General features: G+C 41.9%; 1 protein-coding gene across 1 annotated transcript in view; it reads right to left on the bottom strand.

Moving 5' to 3' along the window:
• Positions 1–17,316, bottom strand: part of afap1l2 (actin filament associated protein 1-like 2) — a 63,699-nt gene extending 46,383 nt beyond the window's left edge. Inside the window, exon 1 of the mRNA XM_049563003.1 lies at positions 16,655–17,316. Coding sequence (XP_049418960.1) covers positions 16,655–16,670 — 16 coding nt within the window. The 5' untranslated portion in view covers positions 16,671–17,316. The remainder of the gene's footprint in view (positions 1–16,654) is intronic.
• Positions 17,317–17,597: the final 281 nt, after the last annotated feature.

Genomic DNA, 17,597 nt, shown 5'->3' with positions numbered 1-17,597 from the left:
TATGTTGGAACTTAACATTTCAGCAATGCAGTGGTTAATGTGTGGTAAGGTTTAGGCACAAAAACCACTTGGTTATGGTTAGGAAAAGATCACGTTTTGGCTTCAAATACCTGGTTTGGTGGGAACATTCCTGGCAGGAAAAGCAGCAATGTCTCAGTAAACAACAACCACTCATTGTGCCATTATCCCAGTGGGAAAGCAGCAATGTCTTGGTTAAAAAAATGCTTTTAATACCACCATGCCAGAAGGAAAAACAGCCATGACAGCCAAAATCAACAGTTTTTCGATCCACTATCCTAAAAGGAAAAGCAGCGATGTCTGGCGAAAACAACAGGTTTACTTGCCACTATCCCAGAAGGAAAAGCAGCGATGTCTAAGCCAAAACCACTGTTTTTCAAGCCACTATCCCAGCAGGAAAAGCAGTAATGTCTCTGCCAAAAACAACCATTTTTCGGGATACTATCCCAGCAGGAAAAGCAACAATGTCTTTGCAAAAACAATCACTTTTCATGCCAATATCCCAGCAGGAAAGGCAGCAATGTCTCAGCCAAAAACAACTCTTTTTGTACCACTATCCCGGCAGGAAAAGCAGTGATGTCTCGGCCAAAAATGACAGTTCTTTGTGCCACTATCCCAGCAGGAAAAGCAGCAACGTCTCAGGCAAAAAACAATAGTTTTTCATGCCACTATCCCAGCAGGAAAGGCAGCAATGTCTCAGCCAAAAACAAGTTTTTCGTGCCACTATCCCAGCAGGAAAGGCAGCAATGTCTCAGCAAAAAACAACTGCTCTGTGCCTAAAATTTGCTTGAAACCCAGTGACAGGTCACTAGAAAACACCCACATTTGCAGCAACGACTTGCTAAATCACAAGTCATTTTTCGTTGGTTTCAAACAGTGGCCTGCAGCTTGACAGGTGTCTCGCCTCGGTGTAACGCCACCCACAATCCCCTTTTCCTCCAGACGTCAAAGTCAGCTCATATGCAACGTCACTTAGAAATGTGCTATGGTTACATATTCATGTTTTGCAGTAATGAACAATGCCAACATCTACTTCTGCCGACTGAGATAACACATAACAAATGTTTCAGGCAATATTAGCTGTAAGCTATTGAAGTCTTTTATCAGTGCTCGTCTACATCTGTTTACCTCGTCTGACCCTGGCTGTAGTTGCTAGGGAAAAAAAAGGCTCATTCTTTCACTTTGCCTGAAATGTTTTTTATTAGCCCTCCAGAAATAACCAGCAGAATCTATGAATGTTTTTGCATGCATGTCTATCAATGTGTTCATCTGGACTACAAAGGATAGAGCTTCTTTTTAATCTCTAACAGCTCTCAAGCACAGCTGCTAACCCCCTGTCTGTCCTGTGAGGAGGGAGACTGAACTAAAAACATATTTTTATGCAAATAATGCATCAAAACAGAACAAAATTGATGTGATATCAAGTCTTTATTGGATCGCAGCCCAGTCGCCAGAAGACAGTGTTGCACAGGCACTGCACATCTCTGCAAACCACAAGTATGCCACATTTGTATGTTTCATACAAATCAAACAGCACTTCTAAAGTGACTTAACGACTTTGTCATCTGGAGGTTAATGACATCTGAGCGAGAAGCCTGCCAAGCTGCAGATCACTGTTCAAGAACAACAAACAACAAAGCCAGTTGTTTTTTTAACAAGTCATTGTTGTGTATCCTGCACATCCTGTAGCGACCAATTGCTGTGTTTCAAGTGGGAGATTGCGCTGCCAAAATTGGGTATTTTTAGCCAAAAACAGATTTTTCTTCTGAACCATAACCAAGTGGATTTTGTGTCTTTAAGTAACCACATGTTAACCACAGCATTTGGGAAACATTAATCTACAAGTATTAGCTACATAGCCATGTGCAAATGTTAAATGTAATGTAACCATGGTTTGCAGAAACGTGCAACATTTTTCTGCTGACTGGGTTGAGAATCAAAGGGTAATTATTTAGACTCATAAGGAGGGCTCTGAGGACTATTTCCAACCAAAACAAACTGTAACGAGCCTTAAAATTTGCCAGTTAAGGAATAAAATAGACAGAAATAAGACTATATTCAAAAAGTCAAGGACAAAACCATTTCTGACTAATGGCTTTTTATTCAAAGAAGCAAGGCAATTGAACTTTGGTTTGTAAAATTTGAACAAATCTTCTGTATAACAAGATGATTTTGTCAGGATCCTGGCAGCATTTCTTATTCTGAGAGACTCGAGGTCCTGCATCAGCACTGACTGGCCACATCTTAGCAGAGACAAGTGCCAGTGTTTCATTTTAATTAACGAGGCAGGCACAGCCTCTCATTTCAATCAGACTGCTTCCGGGTTAGATAGGGCTGCTGATACAATTCCGAAAGTCTCGAAACGGCGGGGAGAATCTAATCAGCTTTCCCTCCAAGTGTTGTCTCTCCCACAGCAGCAAGGAGTACCTGCACTGAACAATAACGAGTGGAATGACACTTCATGTTTGAGCTGGTGACTTGAGACATCACAGTGAGAATTTTACATCACCAGCATGTTTGCAAAACTCTCAAGCTGTCATCCAAGTCTGTCTAAATACCAAAAACAAACTCAAATCTTTACTCTTTTTCTTTTTGACTTCTAACTTCTATCTTCTTTTCTTATTTCTTAAAGCAAACGCCCCATTTTCAAGTTTCCTCTCATCTTTGCGTCATCTCCTTCCATCCGTCCTGCTTCCAAAACAACCCCTGCATATCAATTCATGCTCCAGGAAATATCCAGTTTTTCACTGATGCAATATTTGTGCTGATTTCAAGCATGTTTATGTCTTTGATCACTGGTGATAAAGTCGAACTCCTTCTTACAAGGTTTTTCTCATTGCCCAATGCAGACGGAGTTGCACGTCATGCAAACTAGTTAAAAACCCATCATTAATCTGAAAACAATGCTGACTTTGCACTGGCAACAAACAAACAACCACAGTGTTTACTTGTTTAACATGATTAAGTAATGAAGGGGCATTAAATCAGGCACAACCGGCTTAGCTAACTGCAAAACCATCTTTCTCTTTCTTGAGAAAGCATTTTCTAAACTCGTAAAACTTGTTTACAACACAGCTATCACCATTACTCATGATACAGATTAACTGGCACTTTCCTTGAATGTGATTTCATCTGTTTGGCACCTCAGTTGTGCAGCTGCCCCACTCTCCTTTACAGAGGAGACAGCAGATTTAGGTCACTGTGACTGCACTTTTGATTTGCATTTTTTTTTTTTTATTTTATTACAGTTGGAGCTATTCACCCGAACTAAAACATGGTTATTTTGTGTGACACAACAAGCTCAAGTTTTACCATAAAACTGTCACAGATTTACTGCTAGTTCAACAAACAGTGTGCAAAGGACATTCACAACTACAACAAATACACGTATTATTAACAGGCAGTGGTGAAGGACTAAGGAAACGTTTTAAGAGATTCCGTGCAACACCCTTGAGTCATTTCCTCAGTTTAGGCAAAACTAAACCTTAAGTGTCATACTTAAGGAGCAATCTTAAGGTGCTTTGTGCAACTGGCCCAAGATCCTTTACACTTAAATATAAGTAACAATACCACAGTCAAAAGTCCTACATTCAGAATTCTACTTGAGTAAAAGTACTGAAGTATTGTCAGCAATGTGTACTTAAAATGCCAAAAGTAAAAGTACTCACTACGCAAAATGGCCTCTTACAGTGTGTTTAGTTATGGAAACGTCAAGGTTCCAAAAAATATATTTTTTTTTTTAGCTTTTGAAGAAGTTATTGTTTGGTAAATAGCGCTGAGCAATATGGAAAAAAATCAAATATCATATCAATATTGCGGCGATGCTGTAGTATTATTCATACTGGTTTAAATAAACATCTTGATTGTATTTCCTGTTCTTTGCTGAGCAACAGTTTTGTGTGAAAGAAATTAAAATATAGGCCTGCTGATTTCAGCGATATAAAGAAATAATAGCCCAGGCTACTATTGGAAGTTTTACAGTACATCATTTTACTGTAATGCAGAAAAAAAGACAACAACTATGATATTACAGTATCCAAAATCTAAGACAATATCTACTCTCATATCACGATATCTGTATAATATCGATGTATTGTTAGAGTGTTAGAGTCTCCCTTTCCTTGTGTTTCCTGTTTGTGTCATTCTGTCCCTGTGTGTTGCTGGGTGTGGACAGTTGGTCCCCTCCTCCTGCCAATCCACCTGATCATCTGCAGCTGCTGAGCATCAGGTCCCTACTGACCAGCACCTCATCAACCAATCAAGCCACCACAGTATAAAACCCCGGCTCAGAGTTCCAGACCCTTCCAGATCGCTCAATCTCCCATGTGATACAGACATCAAGGCCTACGTTCTGTGAATTTTTTGCTCGCTCTGCACCACCAGAAAACCTGCCATGACCCGCTTCGTCTCCGTCTCCTGCTACCCAATCACACTGTTCAGCCATCAGTTTCTCTGCCTGCCACGCTCGGAACCTACCTCACCCTCCTCTGCCAAGTCTTTGGCCATTTCGTGATAAACTGTCCTAAACCTCTCTCTGTGTCCAGGTTGTGCTTGCTTTTGGGTCCAAAATCAAGCTGTCATAACATGTATTGCCCAACACTAGTGCTACAAGATTAAAGAATATATATTTGGGGGGAACTTCAGGGACTCTCCCAGGGATGTGGGCCCTTAATCTATAACAATACATTACATTTAATAAGTTGATCATATGTTTTGTTCGTAGAATCAAAGTGAGTCAAGCTGTCAGATGAATGAAGTGGTAAGAAAAGTACATTTCCCTTTGAGATGTAGTGGAGTAGAGGTATAGAGCAGCTCAAGTAAAGTACAAGCATGTAAAAATTGTACTTCAGTACAGAACTTGAGTACATGTACTTATGTTACTGTCCACTACTGTCAACTATTGGTAAAAATGTATGTTTAACAAGAGCGAGAGTAGATTTCATTAGTTAACCTGTTATGAACATGTTATAGCTTTGTTATATTTATCTTTTGATACAAGTTTTAAATGTCCTCAGTGTTGATTTTTCCCTGTGGTATTGAAAACTGTATCAAATTTGAACATTTTTCAAGGTGTTGTAAGTTAGAAATATCAGTAAGTACTGAGTTGGTGAACTGTATTTGACGTTTGCCAATTTTTAAGTCTAAGTAGATTCAGTTAAAGGTTGAATTAAACAGTTTGTCATTAAAATTCATGCCCTGAAAAAATACATAAAAGAAACTAATTCTTATGAATAAGGAAAGGCACTTACATAATTCCATTTTAAAGAACCCAATAGATGTCGCACACCAAAGTCACCTCAAATAGCTTAGTATGCAGCACTGAGACTATCAAGAGTCACCTTGTGACTGACAATAACAGAGGTGCAACTTCACCTAAAGGGGAAGTGGTTGAGAGAAGGAGAATTGGAACCAAACTCAGCAGTAAAACTTTGGCTTCAAACTCCAACAGATTCAAGCTGTTTCTACTTCAGTAGGCAGGAAAGAAACTGACAGAAGCCGAGCAGACTTCTTATCACTTGACTTTTAACACCCCAAACTTCCAGAGGAAAAACCCCTGAATGACAGTGAACTTTTGGGTCAGTTTCAATGCACACAACTGGAGGAAGAAGCCACGTATGATTGGTTTGTTCCAGCCTGGCCTGACTCTGGCGAGACTGGCAGATAACTGGCTGATGGCAAAGGCCCCGGATACAGGATGAAACAGTGATGTGATTGGTGTTTGATCGCTATTGGCAGCCACCGGCCCGTCTCCCGGCTGCATGCTGGGTTCAGCTGTGGGGCAGGGACTGTGTTGGACGTGGCTGGATTAATCCAAGCTGTGTTTTGGTGTTATTGCCGTAGAAACCCGCATAAAAAAAGCGGGTGTCAACTTGATGACTTCAGAGAAGGGGCTGCCTGTGTCTGATAGCAGCACTGGAGGAACTTTGAAAAGGAGTGGACAAAGTGACACAAGAGAGAAGTGAAAAGTGAAAGAATGTGTTGAAGCTAGAAGCGAGATGGTGCATTAAACATTACGGATAAAAGCACATAAGACGCTTTATCAAAGCGTAACACAAATGTGGTTTTGATATGTTGGTGAATGCCAATTTAAAGAAAAATGGTCACCCCTAATGAGAGCTAGCAGATGTTATCACAGGTTTATCTAGAGCAAACAGCACGTAGACTTTGCTCCCATAAAAAGCAGGAAACAGCATTTCATTTCACCTTGGGTTAATGTTTTCAAAAGTTTCAGCCACAATGCCGGGTAAAATCTTCCTTGTTTACCTGGTAACAATCAATCTATTGGCTACTAGCATCACATACTTGGCTAAAGTTGTTTCATTTCTTCAGCACTGTTAGGCTTACTTCCTTAAAACTAATTTCTCTCACCATGACCCCTGAATGTCCATAGGAAGATGATTTGTCTTGTATTTACAGTCATATATTACATATTATCTGAATTTCTGCCAGCCAAAAAGTGTCAGTTATTCCCATGCAACATTGTCAGTTTGAATTCTAGTTGCGAGACACACTCACAGCAAATAAGGTGGCATTTTGGACTCCTTGCCACACGCAATACTGTGATGAACTCTGCCTGTTATTCCCTTGACTCAAAGAGGAGCCTCTATTTTGCCCTGTCTTTGTCACTTTTCCTTTTCATTCTCTCTTTTATCATAGATTTGTACTCATACAGTACATGAAAGGTATCTAGGAATAGTCAGCCTACTTTCCCCTTTGTTTCAGGATACTCCTTGCTCTCCTTGCTGTCCCAAAACACAGAGGTTCTGGGCCCCCTGAGATCACGGGGGGGGGGGGGTGCTCGTTATGTACTTGTGATGGCGCAAGGTCTAGGCTAACAGGAAATAATAATGAAAAAAAAGTTGCAGAATACATCATGACGGCTGGACCTGGCTCCCGGCCTGGTATTCCTCCCTGCACGGTACAACACAGCCCTGCTCAACTCAACTTGCTCTTTTTTGGTTTTCCATTGGCAAAGCTGTGGATAGTACCTGATAGTAATTATTTTTTCAGGCTTTTTTGCCCCAAATGGATGGGATAGTTAAGTGTGTGAAGGAGGAGACAGAGAGGGAATGACACGCAGCAAAGGACGAGACAAACCTGGGCCTCTGCAGCGAGGATGGAGCCTCTGTACATGCCTGCTCTGACCAGTAAGCCACCGACACCCCTATATTAGTCATCATTCATCACATGCATTTGCAGTCTACTAATAGCCTACTGACAATGCTTACAGTAACACAACACTTGAGAAGCATTAAAATGTTGCTGCATAAACTTCTGTCAGTCAGTCTGATTTCCCCACATGGCTACTGATGATGCAGGATGACAAACGCCAAAACTGGCAATCAACAAGTGACCTGTCATTTGACAGAACTTCATGCTTACTCCTCTTGGTTCGTTTGCAATAAGTCAGTATAAACAGAAACCGAACCAGAACTAAAAAGCAACAACATATTTTCCCCCTGGTCTGGATCTAATGAAGCGTATAGTCTGAAACCACCGCCCTAAAACACTGCACGCCACAGATTATTCAGAGAGATTCGTCACTAGCGCCACACAAGACAAATATATCAAGCAAAACGCCAAATGAGAGTGAATCTGGGGTTGGCTTTTACTTTCACTTTCGCCAGCAAGTGTTCAGACGTTCCTTTGTTTGGTTGCCAATTAAGGGATTCTGTGAGTGTCGCTTGGAAGACGAAATGATGGCAGTTTCACACGGCATCATGGCGGTCAGATGAGAACCCCACCTACACTGATGGGTACTAACTAGAGTGGAAAATTAAACGTAACAAAAGTGAGTCGAGCTGAACCACTCAGTGGAAATGAAGCAGTTGGACTTGCTATTTTAGTCTTGAAGATATATAGACTTCATTATTGTTTTGCTGAGCTTTAGTTGGACTTTTGTGTCTTCTGTGAGTGAAAACCTGAGTAATATACAGCATGGTTTCACTTAATGACTGCGTGTTTTGCTTCTATCTAGTAACAGGGAGGCAAAACAGGTTCAGAAGTTGCAGTTAATGATCAGTAATGGCTGCTTTTCCTCTAATATACAAATCATGGAAACAATTTTGGCATGTTTGTTCAAAAATAAAATCTGTATCAGCGTTGTTGTGACGCAAGGTCAGAAAGGAGGTCATACTATACTCACGACAGGAAGTGATTTTTACACTGTGGGAAAAAATGTGACACAGTTTGCAGTGTTAACTTTTATAAAGTTACAAATTCTCCAGCTGTAAAGGAGCCACTTAAAAAGCGTAGCTCCACTTTCTTTCTCAAGTTTCTCCTCTTTCATCTTCCCTCTGCCCCAACTATTGAATCTCGCCTTTATTCTTCTCACGCTTTATCTTCCCCAACACCCTTTTCTTTCCTTAGATCTGTGCTGTCTCAGTGATATCGAGGCTTACAGCTCAGCCCTCTGAGAAATCAGGCAGTTTTTATAGCTGAAACATGCTAATGGGCTCTAAAAATCCAAGTAAATCTTTATGTTTTTTTATAGCAAGGGGGCCCTGCTGCACTTGGGCAACTTCGGCTTGATTAGGATGCAGGGCATGTTACTGTAGTCTCTGCAGACGAGGGCTTGAGCTGAAGGTTCAACATTCCGGTTTAGCTGATGACATGAAGTTTGTGTGTGAGAGAGTGTGTAAAGAGCAAAGTGAAAGATGTGGGAAGTGAGAAAAGGAGCAGAGTGAAGGATAACGCCAGAAATCAGCCATTTGTACTGATAATAATATTTCAGATTTGAACAAATTACATAGTTTAACATTCTTTAACTAGTTCTTAGAAACTTAGGAGGAAGAGCCACAGCTGGCTCAGTTTAATGACAAATTAAATATTATGTTATTATTTAGACAAATGAAGCAAGCTGTAAGACAGTCAGAATGTTAATAATACTGAAAGAATAATTTTTAAGACAACAGCTTTGGGACAAAAGCCAACAGCTTCTCTTAAATGATATAAAATGGTGACATAAATGGAAAGTGAAAGTTGAAAGTATCATCTGTTAAAACTGCTCTAATATTTTGATAGTAACAATGGATCAAATGGGACATGGCTACACAATAGAGTAGACGTATTGTTGTTAGACAGCTCCACAAATAAATGATTGAAAACACACTCATTAGGTTGGTTTTGTTTTCACTTTCTGACCTAAATTATTTTCACTATGGCTCCTAAACAATGGATCCAAAGACTATGAGTAAAACTAAAGTGGTGACAAACCCTCGACCTCAACACTATGGACCATTTTAGCCTCTTTTTTTAGGTTTGGTTTTACAGCCAGCAACTTTTCTGTTTTAGATAAGTTTTGCTGTTCTCAACGCCAAACAGCTGTTAAGAGCTCAGATAATCCCACTGAACACTACCTGTTCAGCGCCAAATGGCAGACGGACAAAGTTAGCAACTTGCCAGCGAACACAGTGGAGCATTTAGCAGCTTAAAGGAGCTCTGTACAACATTCAGATCATTAACATAGCAGCAAACAACTATTTGCTACATAAAGATATGGTGGAGTAATGGCGTCCTGAGCAGAGAATGAAGTCACGCTTCATTCCCTGTGTGTGTTGTAATCCGAGCTTCTCTGTTCGTTGTTGTGGTAGCCGGTCTGCAGCACATGCATGTTAAAGCATTTAAGTCCCTGTGTATGTATCTCAGTGGCTAGCTAATTTCCACTGATGCACTGTGCTCATATGGTGGTCATCGCTGACGTGTTGTCCTAGCCTACGGTTAGCTCCTTTAGCTGCTAGCCACGGGATCAGCAACCTCCATGTTGAGAGCTGCATGCATTCAATCCAAGCCCAGGCTTTCAACGTTGCCCACAGCTCCTTTAAAAGGCAGGTATTTCCCTTTGGAGTTGGGTTGAAACCAAAACAGGACTAAATAGAGAGTGAATATTGGAATTGCATTTGCCAAGCAAGCAACTATTTGCTAACACACTAGCTATATCAACTCTGTTAGGTGATGATGGTTGTTATGTGTGTCAGTGTTGTGTTTACAGCTTATTGCACTGCTCTCAAGTGGCTAAGAAATCAATTAATGCAGGTTTAAAGGGACAGTTCACCTCCCAAATTGACTGTATTTATCAATCTAGATTGTTTTGGTGTAAGTTGTCGAGTGTTGGAGATATAGGCCACAGAGATGTCTGCCGAACTACACCTGCAAACTGTATCACCACAAAAAAGGAAGAGTGCATCTACTCACGTACGCAAGGGGCTACTGGTCGTGACAGTGCAAGATGTAAACATTAATGTCGTCCTCCTTGAGTGAGCAGTAGTGTTAGCTAGCTCAGTGGTGCTAGGTGAGCTAGCAGTAGATGCACACTTCCTTCTGCATAGTGATTCGGTTTGTGGGTGTAGTTCGGTAGAAAGAAAATAGTTCCTGAATGAATCTGCTCACAGCAAGTTCTGTGGATTATCTTGAGTAACCAGATCGTGATTTCTAGAAAGAGACATTGCTGTTGACGTATTTAACTTTGTTTTTTGGCGCTTTGAGCACCACAAGCTGAGTGCCATTTAGTTCCATTACATTTAAGAGAAGGCAGATGTGGCGGCCGATATCTCCAAACGTTCAGCAACTCGCACCATCTAGATTGATAAATAGAACTACAGGTAAGCATTTAATGCATTTTTGATTTGGTGTTGACCTGTCCCTTTAAGTATACTTTTACATTGAAAACAAGCTAATATCCAAACAGCATTAACTGATTTGTGCAGAGAAGTACAACATGCAGAAAACCCAATGTCTGCTTTGCCAGGAAACAACAGTAATATTGTGACTCTACACTATTTGTTCAAACAACACACAGCACCATAACTCTTTCTCTCCCCCATTTGTTTTTCCCACAAACACACACAGAGATGAAAAATCTGCCAGCCCTGGGCCATGCATGATGCATAAGAGGCTCAATGTGGTTCCCCCTCCTCCTCTTAATCCCTCCTTCAATCTCCCTCTCCCCTGACTGTACCTTCTCTCGCTCCACAGGACCCCACTGACAGTCAAAAGCATTGTCCTCCAGATATTTTGAGGTGTGTGGGTGTCTTTATGCATATATATACCACTGTGTGTGTGTGTTTCCTATTAGCATATACAGTGATAAACAGATTGATAATGGAGTAAAAGTGAAGCTTTACAAGGCTCCACAGTTTTGGCCTGATGAGAAAGACAGCGACAGACTAGAAGCAGCTGCTGACAAATAAAAACTAACTAGCAATGCTGCCTCAGAGTCACCCACATAAAAGCTCCTCTGCTTAGTTATTATCCCACAGATAGGTGGCTGCAGGGAGAGTAACATCTAGTGAGTGTGCATGTGTGTGTGATTACAAGAGAGTAAGCTCCTGTTCCACTGTTTCCTTCAAAGGAGTACCAGGTGAGAAAAAAAAACACAATACAGGTCTGATCCAGAGCTCCTGTATCCAATAAACAAAGCCACGTTTGATGTGTTGTAAACGAACAGGAGCGAGACCCAGAGGGCGAAAAGGGCCAAACTCACATGGAGCGCTGAGCTGCCAAAGATCAGGAAGACCGTCTTTCTTTTCATCATTTTTATAGCCCAGTTCAGCTTCCTGAATTACCCGCACTCCACTTACTCCCCGTTGGCAAGAGCAGCCCATGACACACACACACACACACTCATAAGTGAACCAGGAGACCCCATGCCAGCCCTGATGGCCTACATTTTAGCTTGCCTCCGCTGAGCTTATGGGAGGTCAAACCTACTAAATCTGCTGACTCTGTCACATTGTCACGCTCCACTGAAAAGCACCTTTGAAACTCTAATTTTTTTAACTGATATTACCCGAGCTGCACGATTTATTCGACTGACATGATCCCTGCAGTTTACAGCCTGTAGTAGGCTATTAAACACAAGCTCTGGAAGCACTGCCAGCACTGGGATACACGTGTTTATGAATGTGAAGTAACCTCTCAGAAACAAGTGGGTTTTGATACTACATCAAATAAGACAGTGCACACAAACATTTTATGGGTAAATAATGGTGCTGCTGATGGTTGAAATGAAGCTCTTGCAAAAGTTCAGTCAGGAAGACTCCTTGGATGCATGCTTACTCTCTATCTCTAGCTGTCATTTGGTGCTGTCCATTGAGTCATCAGCCGATTCACAATCAACCAAAAGCACAGCGACACACCTTATCTGTTAGCCTATCGTCTTGCTGCTCCTCATTTTAAATATGGTTCTTTCTATGCTGTAGTTCTTTCATGCTGCAGCGCCCTCCACCTCCTCGTAATCACCTAGTCTTCTTGGATTCATCAGCCTCAACTGCCTCATCAGCCACCACCATCTCCACAAGTGCATATTCTCCATGAGGGGATTTATCTTGCCACCACCCAGATGTCCCTTGATCACAGACTCTGGTGTCCAAGTGCCAAAAAATCTTAGGCCATGTTTACACGAAAATTATCCGCTGAAAACGGAATCGTTTCTCATTTTCGTTTTGAAAAAAGATCCGTGTTCAGACGACAACATTTTGATAACAATCGCCCGCCACAAAAAATGACCTAAAACGCTGTAGTATACATGCCAGGCCAGTAGTTGGCTAGGGTTAGTATGACTTCATCTGTTCATGACTTCATCTGTTAATCTCTACACTCCTGTTTGAAACATTATTTTTACTTCATTTATCCGTCTCTCCTGATTCAACTTTTATTTGTTAATGCTAAAGTCTGTCTGAATCTGGTCCAAACCTTCCTGCCTTAACCGATCAATAGTCCCATAGACAAATGACTACAGGGCACTTTACAGAATATTATAGCAAACCATTTTATTGTAAAAGAATAAGTAAATAAAAAGATCATATATTTTACTTTTCCCAAAGTCACTTTTTTGTAGCTGCTTGTGTGTCAAGCTAATAATCCCCTTCAGAAATGTCCATCAATACATCTGTCCCCCACCATCAGTCAGTCTGCCTCCATCCCTCTTCCATTTTATTTTGGCAGCGATCACAGAATCAGCTTATTGTTGGAGAGCACGACCGACGCTGGGGGCAAGAAAAGGAGCCGTCATCTCCGACCCCATCACTGCTTTTCTGGGTGAAACCCAGCCACAAAGAGTGTGAGGCGAGCACGGCCAATTCAACAGAGACACACTTTACCAAGAAACTGGTGGGATCCTTAATAACACAGAAAGCAAAACAAGCAAGGGCACGAGGTGGAAGGCAGTGATTGACAGGGAAAAGGAGATAACAAATACTGGAGAGGATCTTGCAAAAATAAACAAACACTTCCATTCCCTTTATGGAAATATTTAGGGAAATTACATTTTTAAAAGTGCAGTCTGTAGGATTCAGCGGCATCTAGCAGTGAGGTTACAGAACTGAAACTTCTGTGTGCCAAGCATGTAGGAAACTATGGTAGTAGCTACTGTAGAAACAACATGGTGAACTCCTTGGAAGAGAATCCACTCTGTATGTAGATATAAACAGCTCATTCTGAGGTAATGAAAACACAATGATTCTTATATTTAGGTGATTATACGCTAATGAAAACACAGTTAGGAATTTTATACACCTTTTCTGCCAGTAGATGCCCCTGAATCCTACACTGGACCTACTAAACTTAACTAACAGTGTTGCAATAAATGGCGATATATTGAATCAAACCCCCTGTATCCTGATAAGTATCATATCACTAAATTCTTGCCATTACACAGCCCTATCCTCTACTGTAACCTCAAGTCTCAAACATGTCCCATCACAGCCCAAAGGTCTTTCATACCAAACACAGTTCCAGGTGGTTTCACTAATTTGATCCCCATCTCAGGCTTAAGGTATGAGAATCGGTAAGCTGCTGAAAGTCGCTCCTCTGGAATGAAACCTGCATGAGTCAGATTTGAGAGAGAAAAAAAAAAAACGGAGCATATCCAGAATGCTAAACAATGCCTCGCCTTGTCATTGGCCTCCCTGAATTTTCCCAGGTTTCCTTTACTCTACCTCCTCCGCTGGCTGCCTGTGGCTGTTAGTATCTGATTCAGTGTCCTGGTGCTGCTGCATACGGCTGCCAAAAGAGTGAACTCCAGTCCTTGTTTCAGCCACACACACTCATTCTCTGCACTGTGTAACAACCAGGTGTAGGATGATTGACCTGCCTCACCCCCCCTGCCTTCAGCTCGAACATTCTCTTATGAATTACATCCTAATTTTGACACACCCTGCAACATGTCTTTGGCTCAGAATTAATTAATTTATGCTGCAATGCTCACCCTAGGCCTGTGACCTACCAGGCACAGGCCTAGGGGTCCAAAGTGTAAGGTAAGGTAAGGTAAGGTAAACTTTGGGGCAATTTAAGATACAGACAGACATCATGAGTACAACATAACACACAGTATCCAGTATCTCACACACTGTCAGGGGTAAATCATGAGCATTAAGAGTCACTGCTGGTTAACATAAGCAACAGACGGTACAAAGGATGATCTGTAACACTTAGTGCTACATTTAGCGAGGCAAAACCTCTGCCCTGATGACAGCATCTGAAACTCAACATGGAGGGGGTGTTGAGAGTCTGAGACACTGAAACCAAGCTGAAGACGTGACCGTCTCTTCATACAGATGCTGGAGGTTATTAAAAGCAACACCACCAGCGATCTTACAGCACAACTTAACCACTTCGTCCAACTTGTTCTTGTTTTTAAGGCTAAGAATACCAAACCAAAAGACAATGTTAAAAGAAAGAATGGACTCTATAAAAGCAGAGTAGAACATTTTCTTGATAGTCCTATCTAAGAGGGCCCCCCTGGACCTGTAAAGTATTACTCAAATTAACACATAGTGAGCAGGAAGAGACTCCAAATGACCACAAGGAGATGCAAAACCACAAAAAGATGCATTGCAACTACAAAGAGATGCAAAACAATGACATATAAACAACAATAAAGTGTTGTGTGTCTCTCTCCTCTGTAGGAAAGGTGCATTTCTGTGCCCAGGTACCCACTGTCTGATAATCCGCCCCTGTGTGTGGGCAATCCACTACAATTAAGTCTCAACAATCAAAAGTGTCAGAGACACAAAGTGAACAATGTAGCTCCCCTGGTGGACAATCAGTGTAATGGCATTAATGCTGAAACAACATTAAGATGTATCACTCCCTTACGCTCTGTCAAAATTGATGTACTGTATACTGAGATGTTGCATGTGATCAGGGCTGCAACTTTTCACTATCAAATAGTCTTAGTTTCTCAGTCAGCTACTGATTTAATGTAGAAAATGTCAGGGAAAAATGAAGCATGTCCATCACAAGTCAGCACATGCAAAGATATTCAAGTTACAATCATATAAAACAGGGAAAAATGCACACCTTCATATTAATTTATTAATTATTGCAGTCACCTTATCAATTCGTCAAGCTATTGTTTCAGCTCCATGTGTAATGGATACATGAAGGAACTACTTGCAACACTGGTTATTTTCTCTGAGAGCGTGTGGGAGACGAGGCTGTCTGGTCAGCTGTAGAATGCTGCAGCAAAAAAATTCAAATTGTGGTGATCCCATTCCAGTTAGACTAGTCGCTCATTGTTTGCAGTCCACCAAGCAACTTCACCCTGACCAGTGACGGTGAGGGTGGACTCACAGTGTACCGATGGTCCACACTGTCAAGTGCTGAGCCAAGGATGACTAACCTCCCCCTCTAAGTGTGCTTGTTGTCTTTAGATGATCCGACAGCAAGGTGATGGCCCACTCACTCTACTGGCTACTCTCAAACTCTTTGCTTGTGTCCATCAGGAAGTATTAAACGGCCTTGCTCATCCCTCATGGACAAATAACCACAGGAATTCGAGGAATGCCGTGAGAACAATGTTGCTGCTATTGGAATTCATCAGTGGCCACAGTGTAAACTACTTTATAGAGCCCACTTGGATGGCGAGGCGGATGGGGATAAACCACACATCTTCATATTCTTGGCGACACTGGGTGCATTCAACTCTGCGTCTGAGGACTTGCTGCCCAACGTCAGCTCATAAGTTTGACGAGACGGGCTGTCTTTTTAGGAAGGCTACCTGTAGTCCACCTCTAGAGTAAGAACTTTAATCATTAGTACTAGTGGCAGGGGACTGATACCAATGTGTCCTTACAGCACAGTCCAACTGCAACTATAGCAAACTCATCAGAAGATGTAGATGCCTTTCTGTGTTCACGCCGGTATCTATAGGTGTATATGTATGGGGACACACCCCCCTCAATGTTTTGTACTGGTCCCCACCCCACCCTTAGAGAAATACTTTTGTTAAGGACTTTTGTTTTAACATTTGCACCACAAATTTAGCAGAAAATTAATGCACAAATTGGTGTATAAATTCACCACAATGCAGGAAATTAAGTGTTTAACCACCCGCCCAAACACATGCCCCCCCCAAATGTTGAAACCAAACCTACACCCTTGGTTGTATCCCAAACTTGAAAACAAATCATCATTGTCATTGTTTTCCTAACCGGTCTGGCAACATGGGAATTACTTTAATGCATCTAAAATGTGACATTCTGGTGTCGTTTTTAAACATATGTGATCAAATACTGTTGTAAATGAGCTGTTAAGCAGTCAGTTTCATAAAGATGCATTGTCAGCGATGACATGGAGACACTCGCAGACGCTCATGTTATTGACACAAAGTTTAAAACAAGAACCCTCTTCTTACCTTTGTGCTTCTCCATCCCCTCGCTGTTTCACCTTCTTACCCCTCGCTTTGCTTCTCTCATAAACTCAAAACAATCCCAAAACTTTTTTTGCTGACAAGTTTTCTGAGTGATGGGACGGCGAAAGTCTGCGGAATGCAGCCCGACGCTCCCCGTTTTCAACAATGCGCACTGACTGACTGAGTGACTGGCTGCCTGTGCTCAGACCGACTCACTGATTCGACGGAACAACAGCGCTCTCCTCGTCCTCCTAATGTGGATTTGCCGCACCTCCTCTCTCGCATGCAGCATCCACACTGCTGCTCGGCTGCTCCCTGCAAAGTAAAAGGGACCTCCAGGTGTCATTCAGAGGCTCCCATGGGTCCCATAACAAAGTGAGTAAGAGTTTCACTTGTCATCACCGAAGAAGAAGTTTTCAAACTGAGAGGATCCTCTTTACAGTTTCAGTTTGGGCTGTTTCCTGCTGTAAATCCATACAGTAAATCTTGGTTTCAAAATAAACACATACGATCACTGACTCATAAGACTAAGGAAACGTGCGATGCTCCGACGCGTGGGTTACTTTTGCATAAAAGAAATGTGTTCATGCGCATGTTAGTGGCCAAAATCTGCCAGATCAGACAGAAACAGAGGAAATGGTGTCTGGGGCAAAACTCTGACATGGTGCAGATTTCATAATAAAAATACACTTTTACGCACCAGAAAAGGTACAGTACTTTTACGCATCAGAAAAAGGGAACTTCCCTGACCAAACAACCGCCCACCTCCGTGGGAGCACCACGACCGGGTGGAGGTATGACAGGAATGTCACGCAGAGCAACGCAACATGCTCCAGGAGATGATTAAAACGCATGACGCGCGCATGTGTGTTTTGTATAAAGTCTCGACTTTTGGCTGAAGCAGCACTTGGTCACGGTTAGTTATAATGCACCAGTCGCGCCCGAG

This window comes from Epinephelus fuscoguttatus, linkage group LG20, assembly GCF_011397635.1.
Source record: "Epinephelus fuscoguttatus linkage group LG20, E.fuscoguttatus.final_Chr_v1".
NCBI classification, from domain to species: Eukaryota; Metazoa; Chordata; class Actinopteri; order Perciformes; family Serranidae; genus Epinephelus; species Epinephelus fuscoguttatus.
Note: the sequence above shows the minus strand (reverse complement) of the source record. Positions and strands in the feature narration are given on the sequence as shown.